General features: G+C 32.9%; 1 protein-coding gene across 2 annotated transcripts in view; it reads left to right on the forward strand.

The window, feature by feature from the left end:
• LOC124370000 (probable protein phosphatase 2C 71) overlaps positions 1-12,668 on the forward strand; it is a 78,490-nt gene that overhangs the window by 46,336 nt on the left and 19,486 nt on the right. For both annotated transcript variants that reach the window (XM_046828265.1, XM_046828264.1), the window contains 4 exons: positions 1,423-1,557; positions 4,118-4,333; positions 5,323-5,540; positions 9,053-9,187. In XM_046828265.1, the coding sequence (XP_046684221.1) occupies positions 1,491-1,557; positions 4,118-4,333; positions 5,323-5,540; positions 9,053-9,187 (636 nt within the window). In that variant the 5' untranslated portion in view covers positions 1,423-1,490. The remainder of the gene's footprint in view (positions 1-1,422; positions 1,558-4,117; positions 4,334-5,322; positions 5,541-9,052; positions 9,188-12,668) is intronic.

Genomic DNA, 12,668 nt, shown 5'->3' on the forward strand with positions numbered 1-12,668 from the left:
ATTTGCCATTTGGCCCTGCATGAGGGAACATAGAGATAGCCACAGGCTAGTGCTGGGCTTGCCATTTAGCCCTGTATCGGGGAACATTGAGATTGTCATAGGCTAGTGCTGGGCTTGCCATTTGGCCCTGTATCAGGGAACATTGAGATTGTCATAGGCTAGTGCTGGGCTTGCCATTTGGCCCTGTATCAGGGAACATTGAGATTGTCATAGGCTAGTGCTGGGCTTGCCATTTGGCCCTGTATCAGGGAACATTGAGATTGTCATAGGCTAGTGCTGGGCTTGCCATTTGGCCCTGTATCAGGGAACATTGAGATTGTCATATGCTAGTGCTGGATACTAATGATTTTTCTGGTGTATTTATACATCTAGAGTTTTCTTTTATTCCAGTATGTTTGTGTAAAAATTCTCGTTCTGTATGGTGGTAGTGTTGCATAGATTTATTTTACATGCAATAGTTTGCCACACTTCTGCACTCTAATAAAATGTCGCCGTACACATATAAAAATACACACCTGGATGCAGCAGTCATAATACACAGCACATGCCATGCGTACTTGTCGATGGATTGAAGTGTTGATCACTGAAAGTGTTGTCTTTTGATTACAATCGCTTTGTCAGGGAGTCTGGTGTTTATGTCCAATCACCTTGAATGGTATTGCTTTCCGCTTTGTGCTGTCATCGCAATGAGTTTTGGATTTTTGAAATAATCTATTGGCAGTAGTGTTGTGTTTCTTCATAGAATATTTTTGTGCACTGTGCTACTACCTAGAGATAATTTATGGAACATTTTGCAGTTCACTCCATATTAAAGTATGGCATTTCTTTTAACAAAATCAAATGTTTTCTAATGTAGAGAAGTAAATATTTCACAATTTTCATATAATTTATGATTGGGACACAATCATAATTTGCATAGGTACAAGACATAAACATTTTATTTTCATATGAAAATACAAATAATTAATACATTTACTTAAACCCTGTAATTCATATTCTTGTTTATAATAGGATAATATCATAGAGTATTTAATAAGCTTTTCAACAATTTATGACTAACACTTTAATTCTAAGTGAATTATTAAAATTAGGACAAAATGTACTAATTTTAGACTGGCTGGATTAACTCAGCCGAGAAACTCTGTTAGGTAATTCAGCTAGGAGTCAAAATAAATTTCTGCTGTTACTGCTTGAAGCTTAGCTCATCAATTTGGAGGTTTATTTATTTTTAAGGTATTAACATTTCAAAATAGTATTATTTATTTTGAATCCAGATGCAAAATAAATGTTGGTAAAATGTTGAATATAGTCTCGTAAAAAAAAAAAAAAAATAATGGCAATGAAATAGACAACTTACACTTGTTTGATTCTTTCTTTTATTTCATAATTCTGTGAAATCCTAAGAGTTGATATTTTTTCCAGAAAATTGGCCAAAAACGACAACAGGGCTACCAAGTACTTCAGGATCCACTGCCACAATAGCCTTCATCATGAGAGGAAAAATCTACATCGGTCATGTCGGGGACACAGCCATAGTGCTGGGCTATCAAGAAGATGGTATGTATTGGACCAGGTGCTGAGAGCTAATTTGTGTATAAGTGGTGCACCTGATTTAGCACCCCCTCGAAACCCCTTATAATAGGGGGATCGTTATTTAGCACATTGACCATGTCCATGTCCTGATTTAGCACTCCCTCGATTCTATTTGCAATAGTCACAAGCTCGCTGCTCTTGCTTTACTTTTACATTTTTTATTTTTTTTCTTCCTTTTGCTACTGTCAATATCCCGTGCCACAATGTCCAAGAATCCCAATTATGGGTACCTTAAGTGCATATATTCACAATTTTGTGCATAAATTCAATTTATAGCAATATTTAAATAATATCCATCATACACCATACATTGTCATTGCTGTTTACAGAACACTACTATTACTCGAAATTCTTGGTATTTTCCGTTTTGCTCAATAAAAATATTAATTGGGACTATTAATAAAAAATTTAAAAAAATTAAAAAAAAAAACCATTGTTAATTTGTTCTTACCAACGAACAATATATTATTTATTTATATAGTTAAAATCGCAGATAAATTATTTATTAGTTTAGTCAAGTACGCTGCACAGACTTCAGTTGTATGCTTTTAATATCAATGTGACCATGTTATACTGCATTTTACAGCTAGCAACAATTCGTAAATGAAACATATTATTTATGTTAATCCACTACAATGTACCCAATAAATTACTCAAGTAATGCCTTGGAAATGACATGGAATAATTTCTCTAATGCTACTTATTATATAGTTTGCGGATCTCTATCCATCCAAGTAAGTTAGCCAGTTAACATATGAATTGGCACATAATTACTTTTTGTGAAAACAGTTTTCAATATAAGTGTACTTCATAATTCACAAATTAAGAATGAAATAATTGCAGAGTGTAGACAATTTGTACATTGAATCTTCAAAGAAACAACTGCAAATTAATTGTCACTTATTTTTTCCAGGACAGCAAACCCATGAACACGAAAAGCTGTTATTACTAAACATTTCTGCATTTAAACTAAAATAACACATTAACTCAAATCTTAGTTTAAATTGCCTTTGCAATGAAATGCATAGAATGTCAACAGCAATATAATATAGAATGTATTTATATGCTTAAGAAGGTTTTTAGAAAATATATCCGACATTTTAGGTGATAGGACATCTAACAGGCTAGACTTTGCTTGTCAAAACTAGTTTATATCCCACATGTTCCTTTTAACATGTAAATAATTTTTAGTTTTAAAGTTGTTTGTAGCTATCAAAAGGATTACTATCATATCTACCGAATTGTACACTTTCGATTTTTTTATGCTTACCGATTTTGAAAACATATATGCAGCTATACTATCTTTTCAGATTAGAATTATTATTTTATATGCTCTTATAAAAAATAAATTAATCATAATTTAACAACAATCAAAATGCGATATACAGAGATATAATGACACTGGGTAGTTGGGAAATAAAAAAATATAATTGATTACTTTAATAAAAATAAATTGATGTGATTTAAATACATGTAATTCCAGAAATGGAATACAAAGTTGTTTATAGTTCATAAAATTAACCTCTTTGTCTCTGTACATGGACGAAACATTGGTTCTTTGTTTTAAGTGTACTACTTACAAATACTCCAATCCTCGAAACGCAGTGTTTTATTTTTATAATATTAATGATGGAAAATATCCGAAAACCGGTTATCCTTTGTAACATTTGTTTTAAACGCTTTGGTTGGTCTATTGCAACAGTAATGCAATAGTCATAAATGTATGAAATAACTGGGATATATTTAAACTGAGGGGTGCTAATTTAGCGCCTTAATTGTGTCCATGCCCTGATAAAGCACCTCCTAGGTGTGACATCAGAACCAAGGGGATGCTAAGGCAGCATATCCGTATAAGCACACTACCTACTTGTTTTCGAAATCAATAGAGGAATTCTCTCTAGGAAAGAAAACTATCGTCAGCAATACACGTTTTGGTGGAGATCGAAATGAAAAAGTAACAAAAGGGTTCAAATTACCAAAAGATGAAATTTTTCATAGGTCATATCATTTTAGCGTTCCCACACTTAGCATACCTAAACCACCAGACAACTAAATACAAATTAAATCACCCTCAACCAATATACTAGAAGTTGCCATTTTCAGACTAAACCAATATTTAAAAAAATTATATCTTTAAACATACTTAAGCGGGGGATATAAAGTTAAAATGGTTACCTTCCTGAATCCAATTACTTACTAGTTTTGAGTATCTATATTAATTATTGCCTTCCCTGGGCATAATTTAAAAGTTTATTTCTGTATGTTGAATTTCCAGGAAACAAGTGAGTGCAGTACATAAGATAAGTTCACAAAAGTGGAGCACAGTATTGGCTGCACCAAGTTTATAAAGTTATATGTATATAGCCCAGCCCTAGTAAAAATGGTGACACAGGAATTTTTGGAATTGGGCTATATTCTTATTTCTTTGTAACAAATAACACAGCAATCAAGACCCCATTTTTGGTAACTGAATCTGAATTAAATTTTATTGGAGTCGGCCCATCACCAGTTAAATGTTTTGCAGGTGTGAAGGAGTGGAAGGCCAAAGTATTGACCAAAGATCACAAGCCAGAAAGCAAAGAAGAGAAGCTGAGGATAGAGCAGTCCGGGGGAAAGGTGGTGAACAAATCTGGTGTCCCAAGAGTGGTGTGGAACCGGCCGAGGTTAGGACACCAGGGACCAGTGCGGCGCTCGACTCCTATTGACGAAATTCCGTTTCTTGCAGTCGCTCGTTCTCTAGGTAATCCTACACACTTTTGCTTTTAAACAGTCTAACAATCTTTATTCAAAAATTTGAATTCAATTGTAAAGTGCAATTGAAATCTTGATAGAATGGTCTGACTTTATTAAATTCACCATTAACTCTGAGTGAGTCACATTGAAATGGTTATGACTTTCCACATAGCCACATTTTGTGAAAAAACTGTTTCAGACCTGTACAGCCACATTTTTAGTTATGCAAGTTAAACCATATGTAAGTGATGAATTTAGGTTAATTTAACCTACTTTAAATAAATTTGAAACAAATTACTTAGCATATGTAGGTAGGTGTTGGTTCTTTTCAGCCCCCACAATAAATACAAAGATAATGGAGCTGATCATTTGTCACTTGTGTAATAGATGGTAATTTATGGCTCATTAAGTATTAGTTACAAGTTTAAGGCTTTAAAAAGACAATATTTTATTAGTTTTGATTTTTATAAAGGTTTACAGCTTTATTTTCTAATAATAGACCTTTAAAATGATATACATATAGACATTTACGATTTCCATTTCCGTGACACTGCTTATGTACTGTCCTCCAAATGTAGACATGTGATGGTTATTGCATAAAAAAGGTTTTAAGGTAGCCGTGCAGCATCATGTAAAGTTTGTAGATTCTATTTGTTATGGTTAAAAAAAAAACAACCACATTAAATATTTAAGCATGAAAATTCTAAGGATTTAATTTTAGTTATATGTAAAAATGTAATTGAAACCACAGTAACACTCTAGTAATGTGAGAATGGTAAAATACAATGCCGGACATGAAAAATTATGTACCATATTTTGGCACTACTGTATTATTTTTTAGAAGTACTAAGTCGTTTCCAACACCAATTTGTCATAGTTTCCTTTAAAAAGATTGTTGATGTTTGATACAATAATAACGTACTAACAACAAAAGCACCTACAAAAATTGTAATATTGTAGTCGTGTTTGTAAGCTTCCATACACCATCTTTTACAGGAGATTTTTGGAGTTACAATTCAGCTCTAGACCAGTTTGTGGTGTCACCGGAACCAGACGTGATTGTTTACCCTGTGGATGTCTTGCGTTTCCGCTGCTTGGTGCTGGGCACCGACGGCCTCTGGAATATGATGACCCCGGAACGTGCTGTTACCATTGTACAAGCCACCGAGATCCACAATGAAAAACAAGTCATATACGGCCTCAATAACCAATATGTAAGTATTCTGTAGTCAGGTCTAAAGTGGAACTTCGCTAGCTCAAACCTCAATAATATGAATTTCACAATAACACATTATTTTCAATTCCTATGAATTTCTTGTTATTAACAATGCATTAAGTACCTTGTGACAGGATCTATTGTGGTTAAATATCTCTACAAGGCCAATCAAATAGAGTGAAAATAAATTAACACCAATTGTGTCTATATAAAAGAACACAACAGCAATATTCCAATACCACTTATAAAATACTCTTCCCTAAAAGGTTGTGGACTTTAAAAAAATTATACATTCTATATTTTCGTGTTTATAAAAATTAGTAACTTGGCACCAAAGTTGGGAAGAAAAAAATGTATTATTATTGTTATATAACATTTTGTGTTATTGTGATTTTGTATTTAACTGAAATTTTAATAGGTAGGGTTTTAAGAAGATTATATATTATTAAAACCTAAACATGAGATTACAGAATTTTAACTGTCACTTTTTATAGAGGTACAAAGTCTTATTTATGAATGACATTGAATCTAATTATATGTTGAATATCATTTGATCGGTCACCATCTATGGGAATTAACAATAAAACCATCGTTCTTGGAAAAGGAGAAGTACTCAAAAACAAGTTCCATACAAGTCTGAACACACTGTAAAGCTTTAGGTTTTAATTTTTTTATTACTAGATAAAAGTACCTGTCCTTCGCTATGGTAAAACAGCGCAAAAATTATGAGTGTGCGATAACTTTTGGTTTGAGGAGATTGAATAAATAATTTTTTTACTTACACTAGCAAGAACATGAAGCTTCCGATAGTTAACTGATATTTTACTTATACCTGCAGGAACATGAAACTTCTGATAGTTAACTGATATTTTTACTTACACCTGCAGGAACATGAAGCTTCTAATAGTTAACTGATGTTTTACTTCCACCTGCAGGAACATGAAACTTCTAATAGTTAACTGATGTTTTACTTCCACCTGCAGGAACATGAAACTTCCGATAGTTAACTGATGTTTTACTTCCACCTGCAGGAACATGAAACTTCTAATAGTTAACTGATGTTTTACTTCCACCTGCAGGAACATGAAACTTCCGATAGTTAACTGATGTTTTTACTTACACCTGCAGGAACATGAAACTTCCGATAGTTAACTGATATTTTTACTTACACCTGCAGGAACATGAAGCTTCTAATAGTTAACTGATGTTTTACTTCCACCTGCAGGAACATGAAACTTCTGATAGTTAACTGATATTTTTACTTACACCTGCAGGAACATGAAGCTTCTAATAGTTAACTGATGTTTTACTTCCACCTGCAGGAACATGAAACTTCCGATAGTTAACTGATATTTTTTACTACACCTGCTGGAACATGAAACTTCCGATAGTTAACTGCTGGACAAAAACATAGAATTTCATTAAACGTCCTGATAAACAATGTTTTTTGTTTGTGCCTCAGACTGCTGCAATATTACCAGACTGTCTGGAGAGCTTTCACTTGAACAAGCAATATGCAATTGGGTCATGGGAGAAACGGTTAATCCTTAAATTCCCTCCTGCCATTTTTGAAGACTGGCCTCGGGCTTGTAAACTAGCCTACAGCCATTTCAGCTGGAAGTGGTAGTCGGATGGAATCAAGGGAATTCTGTGTAGAAAAACTGTTTCTCTTGCATAACGTTTATGTCTAAAGCTTTAACCTCCAGTTGTGTGCCACTGCAAAGTTTTGGAGGAATCAGCTTACGTAGAAGAACTTTTGGCACAAACTTTTAACTGAATATTGTGAGGTAGGATCCCAGATAGATTTAAGTGCAGAGAAGTTTTAGAAATAGTGAAATATGTCCTCTATCTCCACAACAGAGTCCACATTTGATATTTCACTATTTCAGTTGGAAGTTGGCCCAATAAAGAACAATTACTGCTTGCGCCGTGTGTTTTTTGCTCTTCCTTTTAGTCATTCAAGAATATCTGCAGGCAATGTGCTTAAATTGGGATACAATTTTACATTTAAAGTGTTCAGATCCTTGATTCGCTTATCTCTCAAACTGTGGTTTAGCCAAAATAATTGTTTATCAACTAAAGAACAGAAATAATAAATTGGCCTGTTCTTGAAATGTTGAAAATATAGGTTTTTGTTTACATCCTAACAATACACTTTGTGTGTTAATTAATTAGGATACTTTTAAATTAATTCTTTATACATACAAACATTTGGAAGAGGGCACTATATTCTGATATATACTCTCTAGATACAATATAGAAATGTTGCATTAGATGAAAACACAGATGTCTCTATATTTAGTCCCTTCCATTCTTGGAATCCAGTGGTAGTAGACTCATATTCTAATATACATTCAGAGTAAAAAGTTCCAATTTAATGTGTATATATTTCATGAAAATAACATATATAGTTCAGATTTATATATCAAATAGTATAATGTCAGCAGTGTTATAAAGATTTTTAAGAGTATCTAAAGGAACTAACACTTTGTTTTGTCATAATTCATTGTTAAGTAATATTTATGGTTGCAAATAATAAATAACATTTATACGTTTTGTCATAGACAATTATGGTAAAGGACTACAAGTTTATTTTTTACGTGTTTAGAACAACAAAATACACAACAAATCAAGAATAATTCTGGCATTCAGTACATTCCTGACTGAAAGTAAGACATAGGATGAAGATTGTAAACAAATCAAAGCTAGATGAAATGTCTTACAAAAATATTGTGAGGTGAAAGCTTTGGACAAGCCACACCACAAAATTTAAAAGCAAGTAAAAGTGAGCACTGAAAAAATTCAAGGTGAAAAATAAATAGTCTCTTAATACTGCGATATTACACAGGAATTTCAATGAAACTGAAAGTTGTTCGTTTCATCAAGTCCTAAACCAATTGCACCATTATATCATACAAAAAAAGATTAATTTCATTCACAAACAATAAGTTTGTGCAGGGTCAAATTGACTTTAAGATCTCATGTACATAACCATAATACTTTTACAAACAAAGAAAAAGTATTCCTTTGTTTTTTTTTTATAAAAAAAGAAAAATTAGATTTTAACTGAGTTAGGCTAGAGAAATCTAAAACTAGCCTAATTTATATATGTACAAGATGTTTTAATAAGTTGCCAGTATAATACAAAAATATGCTCTACAAGATGTATAAAACAACTATAGAACAGTTTTTAAAACATAAAACGTATTACTCAGTTAAGGAGTTTTAAAGAGGATAATTTAGACAATCTAGTATGACTTCTAAGTAGGACTAATCTAATCTAGACTACCATAATATTGTTACTATGTTTAATTTGAAAGATAAGAATGTTACTAATTTTACTTGCATTGCCCCACACTACAAGTACATACCTTATAAAGGATTAAAAAAAGGCAAAATGACCCATTCTCACATAATTTGTATTAACACAGAATGTAAGACATCTGAGAAGATAAATTACTCTAAACAACTTAGTAATTTATCGTAATAATACAAATGTAATTTTTACAGAACAAGGATTGGGTAAATCCGAGTAAGACGCTTGTGGACAGAGCTCTAGAACGGTGGATCACGACTAAGTTAAGGGCTGACAACACAAGTGTAGTGACTCTCCTCCTGGACCCTCCAGGGCCTCCAAGAGCACAGGTATTGTCTCTTTACTAGTTATATTACTTCACTGTCATGCAAAGAGCACAGGTATCGTCTCTTTACTAGTTATATTACTTCACTGTCATGCAAAGAGCACAGGTATAGTCTCTTTACTAGTTATATTACTTCACTATCATGCAAAGAGCACAGGTATCGTCTCTTTACTAGTTATATTACTTCACTATCATGCAAAGAGTACAGGTATCGTCTCTTTACTAGTTATATTACTTCACTGTCATGCAAAGAGCACAGGTATAGTCTCTTTACTAGTTATATTACTTCACTATCATGCAAAGAGCGCAGGTATCGTCTCTTTACTAGTTATATTACTTCACTGTCATGCAAAGAGCACAGGTATAGTCTCTTTACTAGTTATATTACTTCACTGTCATGCAAAGAGCACAGGTATCGTCTCTTTACTAGTTATATTACTTCACTGTCATGCAAAGAGCACAGGTATAGTCTCTTTACTAGTTATATTACTTCACTGTCATGCAAAGAGCACAGGTATTGTCTCTTTACTAGTTATATTACTTCACTGTCATGCAAAGAGCACAGGTATAGTCTCTTTACTAGTTATATTACTTCACTGTCATGCAAAGAGCACAGGTATCGTCTCTTTACTAGTTATATTACTTCACTGTCATGCAAAGAGTACAGGTATCGTCTCTTTACTAGTTATATTACTTCACTGTCATGCAAAGAGCACAGGTATCGTCTCTTTACTAGTTATATTACTTCACTGTCATGCAAAGAGCACAGGTATCGTCTCTTTACTAGTTATATTACTTCACTGTCATGCAAAGAGCACAGGTATCGTCTCTTTACTAGTTATATTACTTCACTGTCATGCAAAGAGTACAGGTATCGTCTCTTTACTAGTTATATTACTTCACTGTCATGCAAAGAGTACAGGTATCGTCTCTTTACTAGTTATATTACTTCACTATCATGCAAAGAGTACAGGTATCGTCTCTTTACTAGTTATATTACTTCCATGCAAAGAGTACAGGTATCGTCTCTTTACTAGTTATATTACTTCACTATCATGCAAAGAGTACAGGTATCGTCTCTTTACTAGTTATATTACTTCACTATCATGCAAAGAGTACAGGTATCGTCTCTTTACTAGTTATATCACTTCACTATCAGGCAAAGAGTACAGGTATCGTCTCTTTACTAGTTATATTACTTCACTGTCATGCAGCGTTAGTGCATCTTTTCAGCCAAAGTTGGCATTTCAAAATTCCACTTCACTATTCATATGGTCACACTGTCACTGATTTGGAATTTACAAGTTTCTTCAAAAGTATATGCCTACCTGTATTCTACCGTGATCACAAAAATGGCAAACATTTATTAATGAAATAAAATATTAATACAATAATCACCGCCGCTAATGAATTTCATAATTATCCTTTAACCCATTGCGGATCGTGAAAACGGCGCGCGCGCGGGCCTTAGAGTACGAATTAATCCGTATTACAACGCAGCACCCGCAGTGTTTGCACGCCTACCTGCCTGCTTAGCGCGCTCGCTAATTTAGGCCAGCGTATATAATTATACATGTTTTGTTTGTTTATGTTGTTATTTATGTTATATAAACATTATACAGATCATATTAGACAAGTATATTATACTAGAACAAATGTAAAAATACAGGTACATAACATTTTTACTTACGTTTTTTGCGTGTTGTAGCTGTTTGATATAGGACGGATCAAACGTTTTACACAATAAAAAAATGTTCTAATAAAACTGTCAATTCAAGAAACAACTAATCTAATATTTACAAAATATTGAGACTGTCTTTGTCTTAGTAGTGGATTTTGGTGTGATAGTCACGGAAACAATTATACGCGTGATAGAATCGTCTCCATCCTCAATAACACTATCGATATCACTTTCATCACTTCCACTTTCTAATAATAGTCTATCTAATTCAGATGATCGTAAATTATCACCCATTTTATTTACGTACACTCACACGAGGCAAAGGAAAATCGAACGCCACGACTGTACGACTCAGACAAACAATTTGTCGCAAATAAAAACGTTATTGACCGATAACGAGGGGAGTATTTGTGGACAGGTACCAGAGATAAGATAGGAAGCCAGTCCAGGAAAACGGACTATAAATAATCTCCGAGACTTATAACAGCGATAAGCGTTCAAAACAAATGAGTCATCCGTACCACGTCATCCGCGTGAGGGTCACGTCATTGTGCTTTTGGTCCACGCCTCGCTCCGCGTCACCCTCACGTCGTTGATCCGCAATGGGTTAATGCCAAGACATCATTAAAGTATATTTTTCTTTAAGTTCAAAGCTATTTTCTTACAGATATGCTATTAGAGGTAAGTGCAAAAAATATATAAAACAGGCGATTTTAGTTAAAATTAGCATACTTATTTATAGAAATCTAAAAATAACTAGTTTTTAGTTATCCAGGATAGTTTTTAGTTAGATAACGGGAGTTATCCGTAGAAGTGGCAAGTCATATTTCAATCCTACACATTGAGATTGTTCTATTGGTTCCTTTTTTTATATTGTTGTTAAAATCAATTGTTACATTATCCAGTATAATTGCTGTATCCTACTTTGAATTTGTAAGTTTATAGATTATTAATATATTTATATTAATAACTAAATTGATAAAATTATAGTAATCCTTTAATTAAAATTTATAATTATCTATAATATGACGTTGAGTTTTGAAGAAAACAGTACTGAAACAATCCCAAAGATTAGTTTATGGTAATGTACCAAGAAATACTTCCTATTGCCGTTTGCACTCAATAATATGATAGGAGTAGATTGGCAAGGGGGAAAATATAAAGAAAAGTTGTTGGTTTCCGAATATCTTATCATCTCTGGTCAGATGATTATAGGATAGTCACAATTTCCAAACATCGTTTTTAGTGTTTGGGTGTCCTCTCTATTACTATGTTGGTTTTTAAGTTAAAATAGTACATAAATAATATATATTTTAAACATGTTTATCTCAGAATTACGAATTGTGTATGATTAGTGATTTTGTGTTGATTTGAACATTATTTGAATGCATCAAATTTAAACTTATCATTCACTGTAATGTCTATAATACAGTACTCAGGACGTACACATTTTAGACGAATAAAAGAAAAACATCATGTTCTTCGACAAATTCAGTACAATTCAAACAGTTTTAGCTTTCCAAAATTATGCAAGATCCTCCGCCCAAGTAAGTTCCAATATATTAGTTGCATATACATTTCAAGCTTTAAATCTATTATTAACTGTAATATATAGTTATTTTAATTATTTCATGGTAACAGTTTGTATTGACTAGATTAAATTAATTAACTTTTACTTTAATCAACATAATTTTTTTAGTCATAGTGTTGTGTTTTGTAAAACTTCTGATACATAAGAATCATGTGGCCAGAAGTGATTGCATAAAAAATGTATAGTTTCCAAGTTAGTTTAAAGTTAAGAATC

The sequence above is a fragment of the Homalodisca vitripennis genome, chromosome X, assembly GCF_021130785.1.
Source record: "Homalodisca vitripennis isolate AUS2020 chromosome X, UT_GWSS_2.1, whole genome shotgun sequence".
Classification (NCBI taxonomy): domain Eukaryota; kingdom Metazoa; phylum Arthropoda; class Insecta; order Hemiptera; family Cicadellidae; genus Homalodisca; species Homalodisca vitripennis.